Source organism: Lampetra fluviatilis, chromosome 15, assembly GCF_964198595.1.
Source record: "Lampetra fluviatilis chromosome 15, kcLamFluv1.1, whole genome shotgun sequence".
Classification (NCBI taxonomy): domain Eukaryota; kingdom Metazoa; phylum Chordata; class Hyperoartia; order Petromyzontiformes; family Petromyzontidae; genus Lampetra; species Lampetra fluviatilis.
The window spans coordinates 15,088,320-15,115,189 of record NC_136289.1 but is presented as its reverse complement, the minus strand read 5'-3'; the positions used below and the strand labels follow the sequence as shown (position 1 = coordinate 15,115,189).

The window sequence follows — 26,870 nt, the reverse complement described above, 5'->3', positions numbered from 1 at the left end:
TGAACTCGCATCAACTCTCACCGGCAGATCGCCGGGGAGGTGGATTTCCGCTCTTTGCTAAGAGGTGAATATGGCTCAAAGCTTTTCCCAATTCCACATTGCCATGGCGAGGTGCACGATTAATGCGATTAGGACTGATAATTAAATGTAATGTAAAACTACTGTAGCTACTGGTCTCAGATGAATGATCTAGAACTCACCGATTCAGAGACTCTATTAAGGAGGACGAGTTTGTAAGGAGGCACAGGTTCGTGACAAAGCCAGTCCCATGAGTTTTGGATAAAATAACTGCGTTTATTCGTCATGTTTAAAAGAACACTTCATTACACATCCCCCGCAACGAAGACAACTCGCGCAACGCTGAGAAGTCGCTATCCAAACACAAGGTGCGCAGCGGCAGCGCTACGCACTTCACAGCGACACGCGGCGTCTGTGCTCCTCACAGCCGCCTCCACACATCACCGGGATTCCTGTGTGCACGCGTGTGTGTACATATGTGTGTGTGTGCACGCGTGTGTGTACATATCTGTGTGTGTGCACGCGTGTGTGCATATCTGTGTGTGTGCACGCGTGTGTGTACATGTGTGTGTGTGTACATATGTGTGTGTGTGCACGCGTGTGTGTACATGTGTGTGTGTGCACGCGTGTGTGTACATATCTGTGTGTGTGCACGCGTGTGTACATATCTGTGTGTGTACATATGTGTGTGTGTGCACGCGTGTGTGTACATGTGTGTGTGTGCACGCGTGTGTGTACATGTGTGTGTGTGTGCACGCGTGTGTGTACATATCTGTGTGTGTGCACGCGTGTGTGTACATATGTGTGTGTGTGCACGCGTGTGTGCACGCGTGTGTGTACATATCTGTGTGTGTGCACGCGTGTGTGTACATATCTGTGTGTGTGCACGCGTGTGTACATATCTGTGTGTGTACATATGTGTGTGTGTGCACGCGTGTGTGTACATGTGTGTGTGCACGCGTGTGTGTACATGTGTGTGTGTGTGCACGCGTGTGTGTACATATCTGTGTGTGTGCACGCGTGTGTGTACATATGTGTGTGTGTGCACGCGTGTGCACGCGTGTGTGTACATATCTGTGTGTGTGCACGCGTGTGTGTACACATGTGTGTGTGTGCACGCGTGTGTGCACGCGCGTGTGTACATATCTGTGTGTGTGCACGTGTGTGTGTACATATCTGTGTGTGTGCACGCGTGTGTGTACATATGTGTGTGTGTGCACGCGTGTGTGCACGCGTGTGTGTACATATCTGTGTGTGTGCACGCGTGTGTGTACATATCTGTGTGTGTGCGCGCACGTCTTTGTCTGCCCCATTCTGATGTTTACACAACCCCTGGTACTCCTTTGAGGCCGAGTAGGATTTGTTCAGATAATTGTCACCGATGTTGGCTGTGAGGGGGATTAAAACTCCGGTGGCCGTGTGCGTAGCGCAGTATGCTAACCACTTGTGTGGGTGGTGTGTGTATATGTGTGCTCATGTATGTGATGGGAACAATGGTGTAGTGGTTACCGCACTCCGCTATGAACTCAGCCACCCGAGTACAACTCCTGCTCACTGTCGATGACAGCGAATATCTGAAAAGGGCCTGGGCCTCCCCTAGGTCGACTCATCCTTAAACGAGTACCTGGTGCACGGTGTGGAAACATCAGCACTGGGGAGACAAAGGCGGCCAGGAGTGGCGCTGACCACACCAGCCCCCCGAGGTGATGTCCAGAGGTGGACATCACGAATGGTGGCGACGCTGAAATGATGACGACGATCAAACGGATATAGACGAGACTGCGGTAGCTTGGTGTGAACCTCCCTGGGGCTCCTGCGGCATGGAGGCTGATGACAAGTCCGTGTCCCTGCTGATTTGATAAGCGCATCTCGCACACGGAACTGTGTGGCTGCAGCGTCCACTGAAATATCCTGCAAGCTCCACGTGGCTCCATGCAGCAGCACCACCTGGTTCCACCTGGCACCACGCGGCTCCACCTGGCTCCACCTGGCACCACGTGGCTCCACGTGGCACCACACGGCTGCACCTGGCACCACGTCGCACCACGCGGCTCCACGTGGCACCACGCGGCTCCACACGGCTGCACCTGGCACCACGTCATACCACGCGGCTCCACCTGGCACCACGTCATACCACGCGGCTCCACCTGGCACCACGTGGCATCACGTGGCTCTACGCGGCACGACACGGCTGCACTTGGCACCACGTCGCACCACGCGGCACCACGTGGCACCACGCGGCTCCACGTGGCATCACGCGGCACCACGCAGCTCCACCTGGCACCACGTCACACCACGCGGCTCCACCTGGCTCCACGTGCCCCGCACAGTGGTGTCAAGGTGCAGGGCAGCCGTAGCGCTCCTCCAGCAAGCCGTCCATGATGCGTACACTCTGCACACGTGCACAGCGACGAGAGCACCTTAAGAGGGGCGGCACTGTGCTCAAAAGGGTGAGTTAGCTAGTGCAGTGGCCAGCCACCTTTGTCTCCCAGTGCTGGTGTTCATTACACACCACACCAAGAACTCAGGACCGGTTCAGATATTCGTGACCGGTGTTGGAATCGAACTCGGGTCGCCAGGTTCATAGCGCAGTGTGCCAACCTCTGCGCCACTGCTTTCAAGGCTATCGCACAGCCAGGCACATGCACAACAACCGGCATTCGCCATGAGAAGTGATGGCGGACATCACCGTAGTGCTTGTGCCAGGCTAGGTACGCTTTGAGGCCATCACGTTAAGTGTGAAAGGCTCGCTAGAGGCAGGTCACAGGTCAGACCCAGGTGCTGTGGGTCGCCTGTGATGACGCACAGAGGCACACACCGACTCGCACGCTCGCACATGGAATACGGCACAATACGTTGCAGATCTCTGCTTCGACGCAGCCGACACGACGCCCAGGACAAGGCCGCGCCAGGCGCAATTCACGCATCGCACCCCGACGAGCAAGCCGTGTCGCGACCCATGGCGCCGTACACGCCGACCCGTTACTTCTGGGACGCGGTTGCTTTTCTGTGGGCGCCCGCTCGTCTGCTCGCTCTCTCTTTCTCACGGGGTGGGCCCGACGGCCTGGCCATCGCTTCCACTCCCAAGCCCACGGTGGCCGCCGCACACGCGCAGCGGCACCGCCCACACGGGAAACGCAACTCTCGAGGGGGCCTCAAGGGACCCCCTTTCCCCCAGCCAGTGGCGCCCCCTCCCGTGGGACAGAGGCCTCTTATGGTGACAGAAAAACTGCAACTACAAGCGCGATGCCAATTTGTGATCGACGGTAAATTGGCGCCGAAGGTCTCTCCGTGTCCGTCCAGCACTCGCCAGCCCAATTAGTGCCGTTCTCCTGCACGCTCAGCCGCAGCCTCAGCCACCTGTATGCTCGCCCACAGCCTCATGAAGCCGAGTGGAAATAATTTGTGGTCGTTTCTGAGCCACAGGTTTCCCCGCCGTGCCATTGCGCGACCGTGATCGGCTACCGCTGCCGGGCACGTGTGTCAATGTGGGCGGTGACAGTCGCGGTAACAATTGTGGTGGCGATGGCAGTGACTGTGATGATGGTGGTGATAGTGACGGTGGCAGTAGCGACGGTGGTGGTGGCAGTGGTGGTGGTGTTGGGTCCACGGGGAACGAAGCAAACACCACCACGACGAGCGGACCCCGTATCGGTAGCGGAGACCCGGGGGAGTCGAGGGAAGAGTCGCTTCAATTGGTGCTCACGGAAATTCGCGTAGAGAATTCACAGAGGGCGTGGGTATGCGCACATGCGTACGTGAGTGTAGGTGCTGTACACATGCTTGTGAGTGTGCGCGTGCAGACAAAGCAAAAACAATGGCTACATCGCTCTTCACAGGCCACACGAGACGAGCTCACACCACGCTCGTCTCGACCGTCGGCTGCCTCCCTGCAACCACGTGGCCACGCTCAAGCGCGCTAATGGCGAGCATCTGTCAGCTGTTTAAACGCCCCCCACCCCCGAGCCCGACCCCCACGCCCACCCACCTGCCGCCATTTCAAGTGGCGCCCCCACGCAGCGCGCTGATGAAGCCGTGCGGCCCCCGTGGGGCAGAACAATACACGAGCAGGCGACGCGCCTCCTCCTCCTTCCCACAGCCGCCCCTTCACAAGAACAATACCCTACCCCATCGCATCAGCCACACGGCCTTCCTTCTGGGAGTGCCTCTTGTCAGCAGCATTGGTTCAACACAAGCAAAAGGTTCAATCATCAGCATATCATCAGCAGCGAGGGTTGCTTGAACCATTGCTGGTGAACGGCAAGATGTTTATGGGAATCTGCTAGACGTGGGTCCTAGTTCGATGCACAACTCTGTAATTCGCTACTCGTGCTGGATCGCGAGAAGCACCACGGCCGTACGTGTCAACGCACCAGCGCGCGGCTCCGCCGTACATGGCCACGGTGGGGGCAGGCCGGGGGTGGGGCACATCGGTGCTGCCCCCCCACTCTGCTTGTGCCATGGCCGGGTAACGGCGCTCGCTCGTCCATTAACGCCCCCCCCCCCTCACCCTCCAACACTCATTGTTTCACACTGGGGGCCAGGGCAGGGCTCTGGGGAGGCCGCACACCGGCGCCTGCGTCTCTGGATGCCGCCCTGGCTCCGGCTTGCCGCGCCGCCACTCACTCGTTGCGTGTGTCCGTGCATGTTTGCGTGTCCGTGTGTGCATGTCGATGTGTCTGCATGTGCGCGTGTGCATATGGTCATGCGTGTGTGTCCTTGTGTATGTCCGTGCGTTTATGCGTGTGTCTGTCTGTGTATCTATCCACGTGTGTGTGCATGCCCATGCCACCAATTTGAACGGCCTGCCGGCGGCTTTCATAGGCGCTCGCTAACGAGATTTGTCCCAAGAGCCTGTCTGGGTTACACGAGGCACCTTTGTCTTTGTCCTTCCACAGCCGACCCCATTCATCTAAAAACAATGGGCAGTGTCGCCGGAGCGCACGTTCCACGTTAGCGTCCCACCCCCGCTTCCCCGCCTCCCCCTCTCTCTCTGCAGCGAGGATGACAGCGAAGGCGATTTAACGCGGTAGAGCCGAACAGAGCACCATGCATAAGTGGTGATAACCGCGAGTCAGTGTGCGGTGCTGCCACCACCACGACCACCACCGCCACCAACAACAACCGCTATTCACCTCTACATGGTGGGGACGTCACCATGTACTTGTGCCAGTGTCGAGGGATGCCAGCAGGTCGCGGCCACCACCGCCATCACCACTGCCACCACCACTACCATCAAATCTTTAGAACGTCCACACAGACTCACACTCACACACGCGCTCACTGACCCGCTTGGCGCCCTGGCTCAGGAATGTGTGAGCGAACATCTCCACAAGTCGCCCCAGTGAGCCCAGGCCGGTCACTGCCACCGTGCCGTGCTGTACAAACTCTGTCCTGCACACACAAACAAGAAAAAGGGTGTCCCCTCTGTAGCCACCGCACAGTGTTGAGGAAGTGATGCGAGCGAGCACATGAAAGTGGCGTGGTCAACACCATGCCCGACACCTTCGTCTCAGCAGTGCTGATGTGCATACACCCCAAGCAGCCAAGCACTCATTTGAGGCTGAGTCGACACAGGGGAGGCCCATTCGGTTCAGCTATTCGTCATGGATGTTGGCCACAAGCGGGAATTTAACTTGGGTTGTCTGCGTTCGTAGTGCAGTGCGCTAACCAATTCGCCACATGCGCACACACCCTTAAGAGTTGTGCAGATAAAATAATCACTCAAGGTAAGTCGAGAGAAGGGGCGTGAGGCGAGGGAGCCTCGCTCTTCCAGCCGCCTCCGATAATGACGACGACGATGATGACGGAGCCTTTGCCGGGGCAGCTGCTCCCGGTCCAGGCCCCGTGGGGGAAGCCTGCACTTGCTGAACACGGCTCTAACAATCTGCGCTTAACGACGTCCTAACGAGCCACGCAGACTACGCCACTTGCTGCTGCCCCAGGCCATCGTCCCACTGCTCATAGCGGGCAGCTGCATAACCCTCAGATGTTCTCGGGCGGCAGGGCACAGCAGCGGTAGCACTCGTAGGCCCCGCAACGAGAAAGCCTTGGGCTCGATTGCCGACTCTGGTACTTCTTTGGATGCAGGATGCAGTGAGTATGTTCTCCCCCTGTCCCGGCACGGCTAAACCCAGCCAAACCAAATGCGCGCGCTGTCAGAGCGCAGAGAGGACGGCCGTTACGACCGGGCCAAAGGAGCGGTGGTTGGGCGCCACTCAACACGAAACGAGACGAGCGCCCCTCCTGACACAGACTCCTTGTGCCCTTCCGTCCCAATCACATCCCAGGTGCACGATCGCGAGACCCATGGATTCATCGCGCAATCAAGAGAGTCGCACGCGGAGACCTGCCGCTAACAGTGCATCACCCGGTATCACGCTGCAGCGGGGAACGGCCCGAACATAACCCCAACATGCAGAGTCGCCTGACCGTAAAGAAGCCGAATTTTAGTCAATAGGACAGAACATGGCCCAGCGGTGGCACGTTCGCCACTACGTGCCATCTCTTTCGCAGTCATTTGAGAAAATGAAGCCGTTACTCAATTGGAACTGCACACAGCAGCAATCATCACTCACAACTGGCAGATTTATGCCCACTCGCAGGCCAGGTGCCGAGCCACCTTGTGCCACACAGAGACAGCTGACACAGGGGGTGCCCCGTTAAATGCATTGAGAGGAGATGCGACACAGGTCACTTATCATCGCGTGCCGAGCACTTCGAGATGCCCGGCGTAAAGGAGGGCGGCCCGATCACACAGATCGCTCTCATTACAGCGGCTCATGCAGGGCGTGTCCGTATAGGAGCTGCCTCCCTCTGTCCTGGGTGTAAGACCTCCCCCATCTGCGCACGGCTCATTGAAACCCCCATTGCCTTGAGCAGCACTTTCAGGAGAAAACAAATTCTGCTTCCTGAGCAGCGCAGGATGCATTATACATATGGCTCCTTCAGCTCAGTCATACGGAGCCCCACATTAAAACTGCAGCAGTTTCCATTATTCAACATCAAATGAACAGCCCCTGGGCTCCGGGGCCACTGGGCTTCCTGCTCACCCACCAGCCCACTCGCCCACCCACCAGCCCACTCACCCACCAGCCCACTCACCCACCAGCCCACTCGCCCACCCACCAGCTCACCAACCCACCAGCCCACTCACCCACCAGCTCACTCACCAACCCACCAGCCCACTCACCCACCAGCCCACTCGCCCACCCACCAACTCACTCACCAACCCACCAGCCCACTCACCAAACCACCAGCTCACTCACTCACCAGCCCACTCACCCACCAGCCCACTCTCCAACTCAGCAGCCCACGCATCAGCCCACTCACCCAACAGCTCACTCACACACCTGCCCACTCAATGATGTGTGAGATCCTCACAATCCAATCTGGTTAAAGCTAAGATGGATCATAGGCAGGCCAACCTGAATTTTCTAACCGGAGAAGATGTTAGTTTGGAGGGCTCTACTTTTGCAAGCAACGAGAACGGAGGTCATGACTGTGGCCAAGAAGATGTAGAGCTTCGTATGAAGCAATAGACCAGGTAGCTTCCATATAGAGGTATGCAGCTGATGAAAAGAGAAGGCTGCTCGACTGATTCGGAGCTGTTCATAAGCACACTGCCCAGGTACGGAAACTACTCCACTCTTTCCACAACTGCCTCATCACTAATGGGGAGTGGGAGGGGAGCATTCGATGATATAAATATCACCAGATCATCTACATACAGTACATAACATGGTTGACCAGCAGGGAGCCATCCCTTGACCGCACCCGAGCATTGATCAGCCTCCCATTGTATCTGTACCAGATGGAAATTCCTCCGGTACAGCCATGAAACGCTTCTCGAGCTACGTGGTCGAAGAAGATGTGAGTGTAGTGCGGTGAGAGGACATCCCTGTCGCACCCTGAAGTGAACAGGTAATGGCTCCGACTCCCGGCCAGGCAGCTTTATCCAGGCCTGTCCATCATCATGAAGGTCCCTACTAATGGTAAGCAGAGGGTCTGGAACTCCGAAATCATGAAGAATAACCCACGACTCTGGCCTGTTGATGGTATCATAGGCCTTGACCAGGGCAATAAAGTAGAGATGTAGGTCTTTTTGAAATTCCCTACACATCTGCTCTAGCAGACGTACAGGGAAAATGGCAACGTGCAGAACCGCCCTGATCTGAAATCTGATTGGGCAATGGCGGAGCCAGGATTTTCAGGTAGAGGGGGTAACCCCTCCAGCAATGAAAAATGATAGTTGTTAGTAAGGGCTTATCCCTTGCTTTTTATTCGACGCGTGTGCGGCGATGGCATAGCCATCGATCGAGGGTCGAATTCGAACCGTGTGTGATCGGCATCGCGCTCGCTGAGGGTGTTTGCCTTCAGGGAAGTCGTGTGCTGTATACGCAACTGCGCACAATTCTGCGAGTCACTTATCACCGCTTTGCCGTTACTTATTGCCAATTATGGACTCGGACTATTGTCCTATCATCTCATAGAGTCCCTGGCACGTAATAATATGCTACACAGTGGCAGTCGCAAAATGCCGATTTTATTACTAATAAACCCCAATGATCCGAACTAAATTAGGGATTTCGATCGAATCATTGGGGGGGCACGTTTCACCCCACCCCCCCACTGGCTCCGCCAGTGTGATTGGGGCTCCGCAAGCCTCTCCTCAGCATTGTTGAATAAACCCTGCCAGGACTTTTCCCAGCATCACACGGAGCAGGTGTTGCAATCAGTGTGGTCCCCATTTTTTTTTGTAATTGGGACCACCAGGGCATCCTTCCAATCCTGCGGAACCCGTCCTGTGTAATGATATCACAAAGGGCAGTCTGCACACAAATGTCACTCCTCCGTAAGCAGTTTGCTTGAGGGGGTCTTCTCTCCCCGGCGCTTGACATGGTCTCAAGTTCCAGATCGCTGTTCGCACTTCCTTAACAGATGGCACATCCGCCAACCACGTGCAGGGGGTGACGACTTCCTCCAATAGTTGAGGCATAACAAGCACCAGCAGGGTCAGCCCGACCTTGCCCCATGATGTTGTTTGAGCCGAGGGGTTTCCTCTCCCTCAAGTCCAAGGAGACATGCTCAGCAAACCTGCAAACTATTTTCTTGGGGGACAGAGATCGGATCTTTGAGGTTGGTGATAGGTGTGGTGCTGCAAGTCACGTGCACGGACACCACAACTAGCCCACTCATCCACCACCCTACACACCCACCTCTCCTCTTACCCACCACCCCTCTCACCCAACACCCCAGCCACCCACAATCTCACCAGCCCTCTGACTCACCACGCCTCTCACCCACTTTGCGTGCCACAGTTGTGTCACGTCACCGCACAATTGCGTAACCTCGCAATGTGCCCAGTTTAATCAATTTCCATTTTAATCAACGCGAGTTAATTAAGACGCGCGTCGCAGAGCGGCCCCGCGGGGCCGTCGCGTGCTCCCGGCTCCCGCCGATGGCGGCGGCGGCGGCGGCGGCGCAGCGGGGTGATGAAGTGCGCGCGTGTGCGGTTATTGTGCGCGTTCAGCTGAGATTCATGGTGCGTCCGCGGAGCAGTAAATCTGAGCAGCAACTGGGGCGGCTGCTGCCCATCGATGGCGCCACGACGCATCACGGACGCCACGTTTCTTGATAGCTGTTATTTATTATTCATTATCACGACGTTCGTCAACCCAGGAAAGCCTCGCAGAGTGTCGAGCCTCTCTTTAAGGAGGGTCCTGCCACGTTTTCATAGCGGGGGCCAATATTGCGCTTCTCATTCGAGTAATGTGCAGCTAATGTTTTCAGAATTGGGAATGTTTTGGCCACTACCAGTTACACTGCGTGTCTGTGAGTGTGGGTTTAACTATGGGAGGAGAAAACTGGAGAACCTGAAGGAGGTCCATGCAACACAGAGGGAGGATATACAGATGCCACAGAGTTGGGAATCGAACCCCGGCCCTTTCTTGTTGTGAGGCACAAGTGTCACCACCGCACAACCGCCCTGCACCCCCCACGTGTTCCATCACCCATGTGGTTATAACGTGGCACGAGCGTCATCAGCGACCGAGGCCGCTGCCGGGCGCTGCGTGTGGCGTGTGGCGCTGCCAGTGCTGAGCGGCCACACGTTACACCACCGTTTACGCAAGTCCTGCGGCATGGATACCGTGCAGGATAAATTTATGTGGGAGCGTGGTGCGACCATGGTGGGACCGTGGTGCGGGCGTGGTGGGAGCGTGGTGGGGGCGTGGTGGGAGCGTGGTGGGAGCGTGGTGGGGGCGTGGTGGGTGGGGGCGTGGTGGGGCGTGGTGGGATTGTCTTGGAGGACTCATGGGTGCGTTGTCCGCGTGCATCACGCGCGGCTCGGCATCCCCTGACGGCGCGTGGTGTAAACGTGACCCGGGCTAGTAGCCCGGAGTTGATGACTACCAGGAGCAGCCACAGCCTTAGCAAGAGGCATATTGAATGTGGTGTGCTTGGTGTGGAATCATTTGCAGGACAGACGCGGCTGAATGTAAATTCCGGTTCTAGCACAGTGATTATGGATTTCTCATGGGGAGTGGCAACACAGCGGTTAATGTACTGCACTACGAACCCAGCGACGCGGATTCGATATCCGCCCACGGACAATTAATTGAATCGGTTCTGGGTCTCTTCTAGGTCGACTCAGCCTCAAATGGGTACCTGGTGCGATATGTACGCATTGCCACTGGGGAGACAAAGGTGGCCGGGCATGGTGCTGGACACCCACCCTTCATGTGCCATGCCAACCTTCATAGGTGCTCTCTAACAGCACTTGCCTCAACAGGCTGTGAAGGCTATATGGGGGATCTGTCTTTGGTGGCGGTGGTGGTGGCATCTTAACTGAACTGGGCCAATTCCCACGGGACACGAGGCTATATTTAGGAGCTTGCGCAATTGCTTGCAGGTAAGGAGACCGTGGGGAGGGGGGCCAACGGGGAGGGGGCCAACGGGGAGGGGGGTCGGGGGGGGCTGGCCCCCCATGGAGATTCAGCTCACAGACATCACGAGTGCCCACATGCACTGCCCTACACACAGCTGTCCTTCACATGGGTTCCCTCTGGGTTCTCCGGGTTCCTCCCACAGCTAAACACACACACAACGTCATTGGTGTTGGAAAAATATCACAATGTAGCAGGATCCTCCCGAAAACATGTATTGAGACTCGGTGTGGGTTTCCTGGTTAAATTATATCCAAAGAAATCCTGCGTCACAGCCATGTCCACGGTCACCCCCACGAACAGCCACCCGTCCCATGCTCGCCCCCGACTCCGACCCTCCCTCCCATGCCCGGCAGGTTGAGAGACGTCAGCTCGGATCACTCGGGAGCTGCGTCTGCGCTGGCCCGTTATGCCGCGGTGCATCTCCACGCGTCGAGTGGCCTCGCTCCGTTCATGTTGATGCCCCAATACATTTATTAACGCTGCATCCATATTTTAAATTGTTATTCATTTGGTCCAAAGTGGAACGCATTTACACATCCCTCTCATCCCCCCCATCCCTCCACACATATCCATCCTTTACGAGGCCCTCTCATCCCTTCCATCCCTCTCTCAGGTCTGAACCGACTTCCCGTGAGCGGAGACAAGAAAACCCACGGCACCCACCGCCACCTGCTCCCCTCACCGAGGGTGCTGGGTGTTGCTGCTGCTGTGCGCTGGGTAATGATGCTCGGTGTTGGGTTCTGCTGTATGGCGCAGGGTGCCGGTACAGGGTCCGGGTGCAGGATGCCGTACCAGGTGGGGTTGCGTGGGCTCGGGTGCAGCGTCGCCTTCTCGTGCATGGTGGCCAGGTGTGTCCAGGTGAGGCAGCGGCTCTGCACGTCCAGCACTCTCCTCTGCACGTCCAGCCACGACTCCTCCTCCAGGCGCACGTCGTCCACCTGCAGCGCACCCAGCTGCACACGCGCACACAAAGCTCACCCACGTAGCTAGGCAGACTGTTGGGGCGGGTCCTGTTGGCGAGCGCTAGCACGGCGCACGAGAGGGTGGTGCGGCCATCACCATGCCCCGCCCGCCTTGGTCTCCCCAGTGCAGATGTTTTGTACACCGCAGCAGGTACTCATTTAAGGCTGAACCAACCTACGGGAGGCCCAGGATCGGTTCAGATAATCACCAACGATCTTGACTGGGAGCGGAAATCAAACTCGGCTCATTGTGTTTGTAGTGCAGTGCGTTAACTACTGCACTTCACACAGACACACATAGCCACACGGGCTCGCACACGCACATCCCCTCATGTAGCCGACACGGGCAGCTGGTGCAGGAGCTGGTAGCGAGCACCGATGCATTCACACATAACAGCCGTCACTCACCACAAATTGACAGGAATTAAATTCAGGTCGCCGGGTTCCTAACGCAGTGACTAACCGCCACGGTGCTTTGTGCCAGGCTAGGTGCACTTTTAGGAAATCGGGTGAAGTGTGGAAAGCTCACTGCTGGCAGGAGATCATGGGACAGAGCAAGGTGTTATGACTGGAGGCGTGCACACGCATAGACACAAACGCCACTCCCGCCCAGTTGCCGGGCATGTGTGTGGCGGAAGGCACCGATAGAAATGCTGCATATTTAATGCGGCTGCCGCGTGCGTAATGGGGACGTCCCACTACGGCCTGTGAGCCGCGCGCTGTGCGAGCGGCTAACGCAGCTGCCAGGCACCGCCCACACGTCATACCAGTGGCCACCGTGGGCCACCGCCTGTGTATGTTGAACTTCTTTGGCACCGTACGTAGCCAAGTGAGCTAATCGGAGGTGCAGGGGAAGAACAAACAAAACACAAAAAGCAGTTTTAACGTGGGCTGCCGCGAGTTGCCGCGAGTTGCCGCAAGCCACCGCGAGCCACCGCGGACTGTCGTGGGTACACCACGTGACAATGTACTGTGTAGCCGTGCCAGGTTGTGGAGGGTTCCTAGTGGTACAGATTTGGTCAGATCACTATGTGGCAGAACCCAAACGGCCATCATGAATCAGGAACTAGTGTTCTTCACCGGTAACCGGTATCGTAACGAGTTACCGGTTACGAAAGATAATAACCAGAAGAAGATTCCAGTGGGATGTGAATGACGAACGCATGAATGTGCTCGCGAGAAAGTACAAACTTCACAGCGCAGGCCTCAGTCACCGCATGGTAAATGTGCCCTCGTTTTTCAGTTACAAGGTAAAGGCGTCCGTCGTGCAGCAAATGCTCACTTACGTCCCTGTTGGTGAAAGGGCCTCCGCCGTTGGGAGCTCCACAGGGTGTCTCGGCTTCTATACCGACCGGGTGTTTTTAAAGAGGTGGGTGTACCCATACTTTACCTCACCACATGCGACCTGCGTTCAACTAACAATGATACAGCCATATGTTCATCTTCTTGAGTTGGTGGTCTCGACAAGGCTAAGAGCATTGTACATGCAATGTGCTGGTCACATCCAAGACATGAAGGGAGTAGTGCCCACCTACCGTTTGTGAGTGGCACAGCTTTCTTTTATGTTATATCTACTCACCCACTCACATACCCATCCACTCACTCACTAGCCCACTCACCAACTCACTTACCCACCCGCTCTTTCACTAACACCTTCAATTAGCACGGTTGGCTACGTACGGTGCCAAAAAACTCCAACATACATACAAACACACTCACTCGCCCACCTACACACACACCCATCCAATCACTCACCAAAACCTCGTCACATCGGTGTGTCTGCAGCTTGCATCGCGAAATCCTTCTGGTTTGTGCTGGGTTTAGCATCATTCACATAAACTGCTGAATTTGATTCAGGCACGCGTGCGTGCGTGCGCGCGCGTGCGCGTGCGTGCGCGTGCGCGTGCGTCACTAAGGGCTGGGGCAGTTTGGAATTGCGTTACTGCTCGTGTGTATATGTATGTGTGCGCGTGTCAGTGTGTCGGTGCGGGGAGCGGGAGGGTAGCGGTTAACATGTTGCACTACGAACTCGGCGACTCGAGATCGATTCCCGGTCATGGCCAACAACGGTGGTGATTATATTATCTGAACCTGTCCTGGGCCTCCCCTAAGTCGACTCAGCCTCAAATGAGTACTTGGTGCAATGTGTAAACATCTTCACTGGTGAGACAAAGCCAGCCAGGCATGGTGCTGGCCACCCACCCCCTCGTGTGCCGTGCCAGGCTGGATAGATGCTCGCAAACGGCCCGTTAAGGCGATAGCGAGGAGCTGTCTTTGTGCAAGTCATTAAGGGTTGGGCATGTGGGTGTGTCCGTATTTATATGTGCATGCGTGTATCGGTGTACGTGTGTGCGTGTATCGGTGTACGTGTGTGTAGATTAATAGATAGTTTGGTGCCTGCGTGCACGTGCGAGCGTGAGTGCATGTGTATGCAGGTCAGTGCGGTGCTAGTGTGCACGTGTGCGTGTGCGCATGAATGCACACACAGTGCACACACAGCGCACACACGCATCTCTCCTTCCAGGGGGGAGGGGGGGGTCATCCCCTCCTGCAGCCTGAGACGAGGGGGAAGCGGAGGAGTGGGTGAACCCAGAGCCTCCCCCCACAATCCACAGGGTGCGGTCGATACAGACGGAGGCTTTAAAGAAATCGATGCGCGTGATGGCGGGGTAATGATCGGGGCCTTAAGTCTGTTGCAACCATTGTCTGCGTGTGTACTGTGTGCGCGCTGTGTGTGCGCACAGCTTGTGTGCCCTGCGTGCGTGAGTGCGCACTGTGTGCATGTCAGAGCGCGACACCAAACACACAAACACTGTGGAGGCCGCGAGGGTGTGTGGACAATGTAGAGGTCTGAATCCACACTGGGCTGTGAGGTGGCCAGGAGATGGCAGTACAAAATTTGGGTTCGTGAATCCATTCATGCAAAACTTAGAATGCACAGGTGGTGGGGTGGCAGTCTGGCGTAGGTGGCATCTGACGAGTAGTCACGGAGATAGCCAGAGCTATACTGGATGTGGTGTGCCAGGTGTGGAAACACATTCTGGGTGTGAATAGTATCAAGCCAGGGTAGGGGATAGTTTTCTCCGGGCACTCCGGTTTCCTCCCACAAGCCCACCGCTCCCTCTGTGTGGGACCCCCTGGGACACCGCGATGTTCTGTCACAAGGGTATATCCAGGTGAAATATCCCGCAAGTTAAACTCTTTTTAAACAAAGTTTGTTATATCCCGGCGCAAGAGCCTCCAGGTTGGGCGCGCGCCCCGTTTCTGCCGATGAATGCCGCAGGAGAACTCGGGTCGGGTTTCATCGCCAGGCACCGAGCGCCCACGGCCACTGCCCACCACTCGGAGAGCGGCGCGCTAACGGCAGCACCGTCACCGCCGCCAGCGCTAGCTTGGATGGTGCCGTTTGTCGCTGGCCGCTTGACGTTTTGGGCATTTGGTCCTACTGCGTGCTCAACGACTGAGTAAGCAACACCGCAGCGCTGACAGCCCCAGGAAGCCTCTTTCCCTCCACGCACAAGGGGTCAAGACCCCAGCCGAGGAATCGCCGCGGGCATCGACCGCTGATGTTTGCGCTTCTGGGAAAGTCAAACGGTTTGCGTTCTTTTTCCTATCACAGTTGTGGAGCAGTCGGCCCAAAGGCCCGAAACGTCAAGTGGCCAGCTACAAAGAGCACCAGCATCACGCAGGATATTGCTAAGTGGAGCGCATTGCTTGAATTTGGATAGGGTGTTATCGTTGTAAGAGCTTGGGGCGGGGGGGGGGGAAGAGACATTAATGGGTGAGGGAAATCCAGAGTGGAGCAGTGGCAGTGAAAAAGCAGAGCGAGAAGTGAGGTGACCTGCAGTGTGGTGAGTGGGTGAGTGTTGATGTGACCTGCAGTGTGGTGAGTGGGTGAGTGTTGATGTGACCTGCAGTGTGGTGAGTGGGTGAGTGTGTTGTTGTGACATCTGCAGTGTGGTGAGTGGGTGAGTGTTGTTGTGACCTGCAGTGTGGTGAGTGGGTGGGTGTGTTGTTGTGATCTGCAGTGTGGTGAGTGGGTGAGTGTTGTTGTGACATCTGCAGTGTGGTGAGTGGGTGAGTGTTGTTGTGACCTGCAGTGTGGTGAGTGGGTGAGTGTTGTTGTGACCTGCAGTGTGGTGAGTGGGTGAGTGTGTTGTTGTGACCTGCAGTGTGGTGAGTGGGTGAGTGTGTTGTTGTGACATCTGCAGTGTGGTGAGTGGGTGAGTGTTGTTGTGACCTGCAGTGTGGTGAGTGGGTGGGTGTGTTGTTGTGATCTGCAGTGTGGTGAGTGGGTGAGTGTTGTTGTGACATCTGCAGTGTGGTGAGTGGGTGAGTGTTGTTGTGACCTGCAGTGTGGTGAGTGGGTGAGTGAGTTGTTGTGACCTGCAGTGTGGTGAGTGGGTGAGTGTTGTTGTGACCTGCAGTGTGGTGAGTGGGTGAGTGTGTTGTTGTGACCTGCAGTGTGGTGAGTGGGTGAGTGTTGTTGTGACCTGCAGTGTGGTGAGTGGGTGAGTGTTGTTGTGACCTGCAGTGTGGTGAGTGGGTGAGTGCATGAGTATGTTGATGTGACCTGCAGTGTGGTGAGTGGGTGAGTGTGTTGTTGTGACATCTGCAGTGTGGTGAGTGAGTGAGTGTTGTTGTGACCTGCAGTGTGGTGAGTGAGTGTTGTTGTGACCTGCAGTGTGGTGAGTGGGTGTGTTGTTGTGACCTGCAGTGTGGTGAGTGGGTGAGTGTTGTTGTGATCTGCAGTGTGGTGAGTGGGTGAGTGTGTTGTTGTGACCTGCAGTGTGGTGAGTGGGTGAGTGTGTTGTTGTGACCTGCAGTGTGGTGAGTGGGTGTGTTGGTGTCACCTGCAGTGTGGTGAGTGGGTGAGTGTTGTTGTGATCTGCAGTGTGGTGAGTGGGTGAGTGTTGTTGTGACCTGCAGTGTGGTGAGTGGGTGTGTTGTTGTGACCTGCAGTGTGGTGAGTGGGTGTGTTGTTGTGACCTGCAGTGTGGTGAGTGGGTGAGTGTTGTTGTGATCTGCAGTGTGGTGAGTGGGTGAGTGTTGTTGTGACCTGCAGTGTGGTGAGTGGGTGTGTTGGTGTCACCTGCAGTGTGGTGAGTGGGTGTGTTGTTGTGACCTGCAGTGTGGTGAGTGGGTGAGTGTGTTGTTGTGACCTGCAGTGTGGTGAGTGGGTGAGTGTGTTGTTGTGACCTGCAGTGTGGTGAGTGGGTGTGTTGGTGTCACCTGCAGTGTGGTGAGTGGGTGAGTGTTGTTGTGATCTGCAGTGTGGTGAGTGGGTGAGTTTTGTTATAACCTGCAGTGTGGTGATTCGACAGCGTGGTGGATGAGACGAATCAGTGAGTGAAGGCACGACACACGTGTAATGACGTTGTGATGAGCCGTGAAGCAGTGGTGAGCTCGCACGAAACCCTCACCTGCCGCAGAAACCGGGGCAGCACGTTGGCACAGGTGGCGATCTTGCGCCGGTAAATGACGCCGGTCAAGCCATCTGCTGGGAAACGTAGGCAAATCAGAACACTGCTCGGATACGTGTGAGTGAGTGTGTAGGTCAACTCAGCTTTAAGTAAGTACCTGGTGCGGTATGTAAATATCGCCACTAGGGAGACAAAGGCCGCCAGGCGTGGTGCTGGTCACCCACCCCCTTGTGTGCCATTCCGGCCTTCATAGGTGCTCGCTGACAGCACTTGTCCCTACAGTCTGTTAAGGCTATACGGGGGATCTTTGTCTCTGATATCCACTGCGCAAACTCTATGGTGATACATGTAAATTGTGTGTCCCCGTGTCGTCGTCACGCGTGTGTTGCGTGTCTGATAGTTTGTTTTGCTGAACTAACTGAAAACTCGAGAGCGCACGGCGAGGATCACTCGCAGGAGGGGCCTGGGTCACCACAACGACTCGAGCAATGGCGGAGGAACAACGACAGCAATGAAGCAATGAGAAACCACAGCGGAAGCAACCTTGCTATGAAAGAAATCAAAACCAGTGCACAAACAGAACGAAACTATGAAAGAGAACCATCTCCGTTGTCGCTCAACACCAAATGCTCGCGTGCGTCGCAGTGAAGAACAAATACAGCGGAACGCTTGTCCACCCGTCCCATATCTGTCACTCCACTGGACCGGTTTCGACATTCAGCGTCTCATCGACAGGGCCACGACATTGCTTCGTGCGCTCCACATGAGCGTCGCACGAGGAACATCACTCGACGTCGCGGTCTCCTCGCGGAGCGAGCGGGGTCTCTCCATGCACCTGGCCCAGGTGTCCGACTCGTCGGTACCACCCGAGGTGTCGCGATCCCCATTCATTTGTGTGGCCACCAACAACAGCGACTTGAGTGATAGCCGTTTGTCACGAGCGATAACTCACTCCCACTGGCCGTACAGGTAGTTTGAACAAAGCGTGGTGGGTGAGACGCCAGTCAACACGGCCGGCGTGCAGCACTCGTGCCACGCAGATCACCAGCGCCGGCCGGGCGCTGGTGGCGAACCCCGCATCCAGGGAGGGCCTCATCAGTACGACGCGTGGGATCAATAAGCGCGGCATTCACGCTCGTCGGCACCGGCGCTGCCGAGCAACGCGGCGCGCGGTCGATCACACGCGGCTCCAGGGCCCTCGCGAGCTCACAGGGCCTAAAAATACCGCAGAAGCACAGGGGCCCACAGGGACACGCGGGGGGGGGGGGGGGGAGCCCGGAAGTGGGGAGCGGTGAGCGAGGAGCGGGAGGGAACCTGGCAGTGGGGAGCGGGGAGCGAGGGAGCGGGTGCATTCAGGGGAATCCTGCCGGGACGACGAGAAGCCACACGGTACGGGGCGCCGTCACAGCTGCCATTGATCTGATAATGGGCGGCAGTGCAGTCGTAACACTCGTGCCTCAAGCAAGAAGCCCCACGGATTCCCGGCTTGGTCTCCTTTCTGTGGAGAGTTTGTACATTTGCTCCTTTTGTGTAGTGCAAGAGTGTGTATGTGAGCAAAGTTTGTACGTTTTCCCACTGTTCTGCATGGGATTCACATGGGTTCCCTTCTTTATGGGAACCTCATTTGCCAGTAAAAATATGATAATTGGTTTTTTTACCAACAAAACTGACACCTTTTTACAAGGAGTCATGTTTGCATAGACCACAATACCTGCAGTCATAATGCTGTTTCCTCCCATAGCTAAACAACCACACACACAGTGGAAACGGTATTGGCCACACGTGACAGTAACATCACTCCCTTGGCAAAGCCCTCCAGCAAAAGGATCTTGAGCAATCGTCACAAGGAGGCGCCGCTGTCTCACAGGCGCAGCCTGCGGTGGTGTCACAGCAGGGGGGGTGTTGCTGCTGCTGCTGTCTGTGATCTCAATTGAGTCGCTTGTAATTTTACCACTGTGAGCGGAGCAGACGGCGTGGTAGTAGTAGTGTTTCAGTTAATACACTCCCCACAGTATTAACCAGGGCAGCCTGCCGCATTAAAACCGTGAACCTCTGTAACGCATGGGAAGCGTGCGACCGCTGGGTCGCATCACCGCCCCGGTGAAAAGCTGCGGCGTACGCGGCCATCGCCGCCCCGACTCGGAACGCGCTCCACCGGGTACCCTCCACCCGGCAAGGGGATCGGCAACGTCACGAAAGGCGCCGAACACAATCGGCCCAAGGCCCGACATGGCAAACGACCAGTAACAAGCGGCTGTATGAGTTCAGCAAGGTGATTATTGTAATAGCTTTGGGAAACGAGACGATGATGGGAAAGGGAATTGCAGAGCGGAGCACTGCGAGGGAAAAAGCAGAAAGAGAAATGAGGCGACCGGCAGTGTGGTGAGTGAGCAAGTGGGTGCATGGTTGTGACCTGCAGTGTGGTGGTTGATCACAGTGTGGTGGATGAGATGAAACGGCCAGTGTCTGGTTGAACCGAGTTCACTACATGGGTGGAGAAACCAACGAGTGGAGTTCACGGGAACAGTAACCATGGTAGTATTAGCGATAGAAGAGAGATAAAGAGGTGAGTGACAACTCCTGAGTGAGTGAATGTAATTAGGAGTGCTGGATCATAACTCGCCCCGACTGCTTATCCACTACCAAGTGCATGAGGTAGCAAATGGGTGCTGCACCCGAGATGTGCCAGTAGCAGGGTTCCAGCTTCAGTCAACGGGGTTCTCTGTGCAGCTGCAGCTGCAGCAGCAGCAGCCATCGGTGCTATGGCCGGGGCTCACCGGTGGTGCAAGCGGCTCGCAATCTAAAGGCTACCACTTAAAATCCTGGCGGGGGGTTGACTCGGCCCATTGTTCCTCTGGGTTCGATAAAATGGGGACCCAGTTGTGGGGAAATTAACAGCGGTTGTTCTATGGATAGATTCGCCCCCATTACAGGGATGCGGACTTTTCACCACCGACTCTGCAGGGATGTGAGCAGGAGATGAGCACCGATGCCGCCATGTGGCTCAGGTGAGCAGCGGCGACTCGCCGCCTCCTCGTTGAGACATTGCTCGACATTCGAGACGGCAAAATTCAGGACACAATGGAGTCACGGACGTTGCGATTACGGAGACGAGGGTGCGGGCCACAGGTGCGGCCGCACCGCTCAGCTGCTCGTCTGGCACGGACGTTGGCAGTGCCCGCAGGAGGCATATGTCAGGCACGCGGATTAACACCTGCCAGAGGCCCACGTTGCTCTCGGTCACTCCCAGGCAGCGGGGCCCGTGGCACTGCTGCCAGGTGCCACCCTGCCAACCACGGCCATGCCCCTCGCCTCAGCCTGGGGAGGGCCCTGCCCAATTGGCCGCATGGGACACCTGACGGGAGTGAATTTCTTCAGCAGCATTTGGTTCAATAAAAGCAAAACCCTGGACCGGTTTCATCAGCAGAGTCAAGCTCGCGTGAATGAATGCTGGTGAGCTGCAAGATGTGTTTTCGGCAAGACCCACCTCCTCTGTTAGAGGGGGGCCCAAGTTTGATGCAAAATTCTACAAGACACAGAATAATCACGAGCGGCGTTGGGGGGGAATGTAAATAACAAAACAGATCAGCAAATGATGCGCTCCTCTTCCCACAGCGACGTGATGGGGTCACTGGGTCGCTTGCATTGCACACAGAGATACACTCACATACACACAAAGACAAAGATCGCCCGGAAAGCCTTAACAAGGGGCAAGGGCTGTAAGCGAGCACCTTGGAAGGCCAGCACTTCACACGAAGGGGTGGGTGGCCAGCACTAAGCCCGGCCACCTTTGTCTCCCGAGTGGCAATGTTTACACATCACATCAGGTACTCATTTGAGGCTGGGTCGACTTAGCGGGGGTCCAGGACCATTTAATAAAATCGTCAGTGGTATTAGCCGTGAGCGGGAATCTAACTCGGGTCGCCGTGTTCGTAGCGCAGCACACGAACCGCTACACTTCTGCTCCCCAAACACACAGACACTCTTACATACACAGTGTGCGTATGCATTCAGCCAGGCCATTCGCAACCAAATATAAATATTTATCCATGGATTCATCACGGTCATTACCACTTCAAATCCTTTCTGACGGTCGCCTAGCAACCAGCCGAGGGACGGCGAGCCAGGGGGGGGGGGCGGTGGGGCCCTGGGCCCGCATGAGGGTCTGCGAGCTCCAGGCCCGCCTGAGGACCAGCGTGAGGGCCCGCGTGAGGGCCCGCGTGAGGGCCCGCGAGCTCCAGACCCTCTGGTGGCTAATGGTTCGTCAGCCAGTCCACGGGCCGGCCGGTCCACGTGTTACCGAACCCTCGCCTCCCAGCCTCCCCAGCCGGCTGGCTCACAGTGGCGTTAACCTGGGTGGCCGCGCGGATTGAAACAGTGAAACGTCGTGCCCCTCGCAGCAGCAGCAGGAGGCCACCCCCCGCCCCCTCCTCCCCTCCGCTGCGTTAAGCGCGGTTGACGGGCGTCAGGGGCCCCCTGCGTGGCAGTGCCGGTGCGACCCAACAGGGGCGAGGAGGCCGGCGGGGAATATCCACTCGCATCACGCGGAGCTGCTCGCCGGAGAAAGGCCGCGGCGGGGACGGGGAGAGGCCGCGGCGGGGACGGAAAGAGGCCGCGGAGGGGACGGGGAGAGGCCGCGGAGGGGACGGGGAGAGGCCGCGGAGGGGTCGGAGAGAGGCCGCGGCGGGGTCGGAGAGAGGCCGCGGAGGGGTCGGGGAGAGGCCGCGGAGGGGACGGGGAGAGGCCGCGGAGGGGACGGGGAGAGGCCGCGGAGGGGTCGGGGAGAGGCCGCGGCGGGGTCGGAGAGAGGCCGCGGAGGGGTCGGGGAGAGGCCGCGGAGGGGACGGGGAGAGGCCGCGGAGGGGACGGGGAGAGGCCGCGGAGGGGACGGGGAGAGGCCGCGGAGGGGTCGGAGAGAGGCCGCGGCGGGGTCGGAGAGAGGCCGCGGAGGGGTCGGGGAGAGGCCGCGAAGGGGTCGGGGAGAGGCCGCGGAGGGGACGGGGAGAGGCCGCGGAGGGGTCGGAGAGAGGCCGCGGCGGGGTCGGGGAGAGGCCGCGGCGGGGTCGGGGAGAGGCCGCGGCGGGGTCGGGGAGAGGCCGCGGCGGGGTCGGGGAGAGGCCGCGGCGGGGTCGGAGAGAGGCCGCGGAGGGGTCGGGGAGAGGCCGCGGCGGGGTCGGAGAGAGGCCGCGGCGGGGTCGGAGAGAGGCCGCGGAGGGGTCGGGGAGAGGCCGCGGCGGGGTCGGGGAGAGGCCGCGGCGGGGTCGGAGAGAGGCCGCGGAGGGGTCGGGGAGAGGCCGCGGCGGGGTCGGAGAGAGGCCGCGGCGGGGTCGGGGAGAGGCCGCGGCGGGGTCGGAGAGAGGCCGCGGCGGGGTCGGAGAGAGGCCGCGGAGGGGTCGGGGAGAGGCCGCGGAGGGGACGGGGAGAGGCCGCGGAGGGGTCGGAGAGAGGCCGCGGCGGGGTCGGGGAGAGGCCGCGGCGGGGTCGGGGAGAGGCCGCGGCGGGGTCGGGGAGAGGCCGCGGAGGGGACGGGGAGAGGCCGCGGCGGGGTCGGGGAGAGGCCGCGGCGGGGTCGGGGAGAGGCCGCGGCGGGGTCGGGGAGAGGCCGCGGCGGGGTCGGGGAGAGGCCGCGGCGGGGTCGGGGAGAGGCCGCGGCGGGGTCGGGGAGAGGCCGCGGCGGGGACGGAGAGAGGCCGCGGAGGGGACGGGGAGAGGCCGCGGAGGGGACGGAGAAAGGCCGCGGCGGGGTCGGGGAGAGGCCGCGGCGGGGACGGAGAAAGGCCGCGGCGGGGTCGGGGAGAGGCCGCGGCGGGGTCGGGGAGAGGCCGCGGCGGGGTCGGGGAGAGGCCGCGGCGGGGTCGGGGAGAGGCCGCGGCGGGGTCGGGGAGAGGCCGCGGCGGGGCCGGGGAGAGGCCGCGGAGGGGACGGGGAGAGGCCGCGGCGGGGTCGGGGAGAGGCCGCGGCGGGGTCGGGGAGAGGCCGCGGCGGGGTCGGGGAGAGGCCGCGGCGGGGTCGGGGAGAGGCCGCGGCGGGGTCGGGGAGAGGCCGCGGAGGGGACGGGGAGAGGCCGCGGCGGGGTCGGGGAGAGGCCGCGGCGGGGTCGGGGAGAGGCCGCGGCGGGGTCGGGGAGAGGCCGCGGCGGGTCGGGGAGAGGCCGCGGCGGGGTCGGGGAGAGGCCGCGGCGGGGTCGGGGAGAGGCCGCGGCGGGGTCGGGGAGAGGCCGCGGCGGGGTCGGGGAGAGGCCGCGGCGGGGTCGGGGAGAGGCCGCGGCGGGGTCGGGGAGAGGCCGCGGCGGGGTCGGGGAGAGGCCGCGGCGGGGTCGGGGAGAGGCCGCGGCGGGGTCGGGGAGAGGCCGCGGCGGGGTCGGGGAGAGGCCGCGGCGGGGTTGACTCTCGCCGTGCCGCTAGAGACGCCGCTGCTGCTGCCGCTGCTGCCGCATCCCGCAGTGCGCCGTGAAACTGCGCCGTGACCTCATCGCGACGGGGCGCCCTCGCCATTCACGCGAGCGAGCGCAGTCGTCGGCATCGGCCAAGCTCATGGGCCCCATCGCGTGGACTTGGACACTCCACACAACACGGTCCCCAGAGACACAACACCGCGTGTCTCACTCTGCGCCACTGATGCTGCACGGGGCATCTTTCTTTTACACGTGGCAGGAGCTCGGCTCACCTTGGCGCTCCTCCACCGTCTTGATGCCGATGACCATCTTCTCCTTGGGGGTCGGGTACTGTGAACAAGAGCACGGGGAAGTCGGGGCCATCAGAGGGGGACAAGCTGGACGTTCACTACCGGTGTGGCACCACGCCCGTGAACTCGTGGGTGACGAGGAGGAGCCATCTACTACCCTGGCTCGCCAGAAGGCAGTACAGCAAGTGGACCAATTGCCACGTTTCTATGGAGCTGTTCACGCAGCCCGCGAGAGCTACATCTGATGTGGTGGTGAGCTGGTGGGCGTGGGGAGGACATGGCCACTGGCCTCCCCTGCGTTCTTGCAGGGCCCTTACAGCCGAGGCCCGGCCATTGTGAATCGCCGTCTCTTTCTCGGCAAGACGCATCAAGCATGGAGACACAATGCCACTGATGTGCACCAGTCTCGGGAGAAAGAAGCAGCAGCCGAGCAGAGCCGGGCCTGCGGAGTTCTCGGATTGATGGCTGCGAATAGCAGGTGTCGTGGCAGTGCAGCAGCATTTGGTTTGAATCCATCTGTGCGGAGCTCTGAGTGGTCTACCCTCCCATTCCGTGTGCCGTCTCTGGGTTCCTGAAGCAAGCTGCAGAGAGCGGCGTGGGGAGCAATGGTCACACACGCGCCACCTCGTCTCCCACTTCCTCGTTCTACCCCACGCCTCCTCCCACCACGCCTCCCCCCGTGTTTGCCCTCTCCCATTGTCGCAGTCCCCCCTCGTCTCCCCTCTCCGTCTCACTGCGCCCTCTGCCGAGCTCCGCGTCTCTGCTCTCGGCCTCGCCGCCCACGCGGGAGGCCCCGGCGGGCCCCAGGGAGACGGGCGCGGAGTCCGCCTCGGCCGAGGGCCTCCACAGCCGCGGGGAGCCGCGGGGAGTCGCGCTGCGAGGAAGTTTAGAGATGGAGGCAGCGCAGGCCGCGATCTCCCCCTGCGGCCCAAGGGGAACCCCAAGGCCCGGGCCCCTGCAGCAGGGACCCCGTCGGGGACAGCACGAGGGGCCAGGGCCTCCCATTCACCCCCCCACCCCACGCACCTTGTTGAGATAAACATCCACGACCTTCTCGAAGGGGTACTTGTAGGTTCGCCTAATGTCCACGGTGACCACCATGGTCCTGCGTCACGCTCCCTCCTCCTCCTGTGCTCCCTCGTCTCTCTCGCCGGCTCCTCTCGCCGCTCTCCCGGGTCCCCTCGCGACACAAACTCGGCGTGGAGCGCGGCCGCTAGAGGCGCTCCTCCGTCGCCGCGGTCGGGGGGGGGAGGGGCCAATGGGCCGAGAGACAGAAGCGTGCAAGGTCCACGTGCGATTGTTGCCAACATATCACCTCCCCTCAGGGGCCGTCCATAAATTACGTCACGCGATTTTGGACGATTTTTGACCCCCCCCTCGTCACACGGGGTCACAAAAAGTCAGACCCCCCTCAAATATGACGTCACAAAGCTCTGCCCCCATATTTCCATTTTTAAAATAAAACATGCTTCAAATCGCTTTAAACTATCGTCATTGTAGTGCGTATTTAATGTGGCCCTGCACTCTGATGTTGTAGGCGAAAACATTTATTAAAAATGCGTTGGAAAACTGAAATTTAGCATAACATTCACTTGAAAATATTCATCGTCTAACTAAAACTGCAGATGTTCAGAATATTATATTGAAATTATCTTATAATTATCGTATATTAAAAGTAATTATAACTATACAAAAATACTTTAAACTTTGTAGTAAAATTAAGCAAAATGGAGAGTACAATTATAACAACCACGTATTCATTCCACAGAATGGAAAGACCTGGTAGAATCATCATTAAAATAAAAATGTTGAATAACTACATTTTTGCTTCTCCATTCACCGATGGAGAAGCAAAATGCTCCTTCATGGAATAAATAAAAGGTGACCTTAGTAAATTGAAATAATCAAATAGTTAATAATGAAAATTTATCAAAATTAGTGTTATAACAATTCTATTTAATTAAGTAGAACGTGTTGTTTATATTTAACGTTGCGCATTTTGATGTGACGTCACATTTCTCACCCCCCCTCGTCACAAATGTCTGACCCTCCCCCTAAGTGCGTGACGTCATTTATGGGCGGCCCCTTACACCTCACGTTCCTTTTCCAGGGAAGCATCGGGGCCCAGGTGAGTAGGTGGAGTCAGGTGAGAGGAGGCGCTTCCAAGTGTGATCAGGTGGGGGGGGGGGACCACGCTTCATCGCACCGGTCAGCAGTTTGGCGGCACGTCGACTGCGGAGATGGAGCGGCGATGACATCGGTTGGTGCAGGTGCTGGGCGGATTGTTGCATCGCAAGATTATGAGAGGTGGAGATGGCTCGGAGGCCTCCATCCAGCAGTGGCTTGACCAAGGCGGTTGATGGCGTTTCTCATGCACAACTTTAATAACACACTCGGGACAATGTCACTCGTGGAGGTGTACGAGTGACTACGGGTGACTCGAGTGCCGATATTGGTAATTTAATTACCCCACATATATTTTATCGTTATGATCTAACCCAGGAAACCCTCACGAAGTCTTTCATTGTGTTTATAATCAGATGTTTAAATGCAACGAACGAGTGTTTATAAGTGTTAAAGGAATGTAAGCATCTGGTACTGAACTAAACATTGGCCTTTTAAAGTTATTTGGCCGAACCAACTCATGACTGGAAACAAATGTTATTTAAAATTGACGTGTGCTCTGCTTTTGATTTTCTTCTGTAGCATGATTGTTTTTTCTTTGATTTATATCAGCTTCATTGCACAGTACTTAAGTTTCTATATGATTGCAAATGACTCATACTTCCTATTGAGTTCTAACCTGATTAAACTAAATCAACTTAAAACGACAG

At 57.9% G+C, this 26,870-nt stretch overlaps 1 protein-coding gene across 3 annotated transcripts; it reads right to left on the bottom strand.

The window, feature by feature from the left end:
• Positions 1–279: 279 nt before the first annotated feature.
• Positions 280–25,244, bottom strand: PRELID2 (PRELI domain containing 2). 3 transcript variants are annotated; one of them, XM_078863369.1, is made up of 6 exons: positions 25,063–25,244; positions 24,019–24,076; positions 17,353–17,429; positions 11,760–11,920; positions 5,307–5,412; positions 280–2,410 (listed from the first exon to the last, which is right to left on the bottom strand). In XM_078863369.1, the coding sequence occupies exons 1-6, from the start codon at positions 25,135–25,137 to the stop codon at positions 2,354–2,356; spliced, it is 534 nt and encodes a 177-aa protein (XP_078719495.1). In that variant the 5' UTR covers positions 25,138–25,244; the 3' UTR covers positions 280–2,353. The 3 variants fall into 3 exon arrangements, with proteins under 3 accessions (XP_078719495.1, XP_078719496.1, XP_078719498.1); XM_078863370.1 differs by having other exon boundaries at positions 17,353–17,426; XM_078863372.1 differs by lacking the exon at positions 280–2,410 and having other exon boundaries at positions 5,010–5,412.
• Between the last annotated feature and the right edge of the window lie 1,626 nt (positions 25,245–26,870).

Bases quoted from the DNA above. Each gene is read 5' to 3' on its own strand.
- PRELID2 (XM_078863369.1), bottom strand. From the start codon at position 25,137: ATGGTGGTCACCGTGGACATTAGGCGAACCTACAAGTACCCCTTCGAG. The intron at 5,413-11,759 runs GTACGGCATCCT...TTGTGTGTGCAG, and splicing joins AGCCCACGCAACCCCACCTG to GACAGAGTTTGTACAGCACG. The intron at 2,411-5,306 runs GTCAGTGAGCGC...GCACGTGTGCAG, and splicing joins TGAGCCAGGGCGCCAAGCGG to AGTGTACGCATCATGGACGG.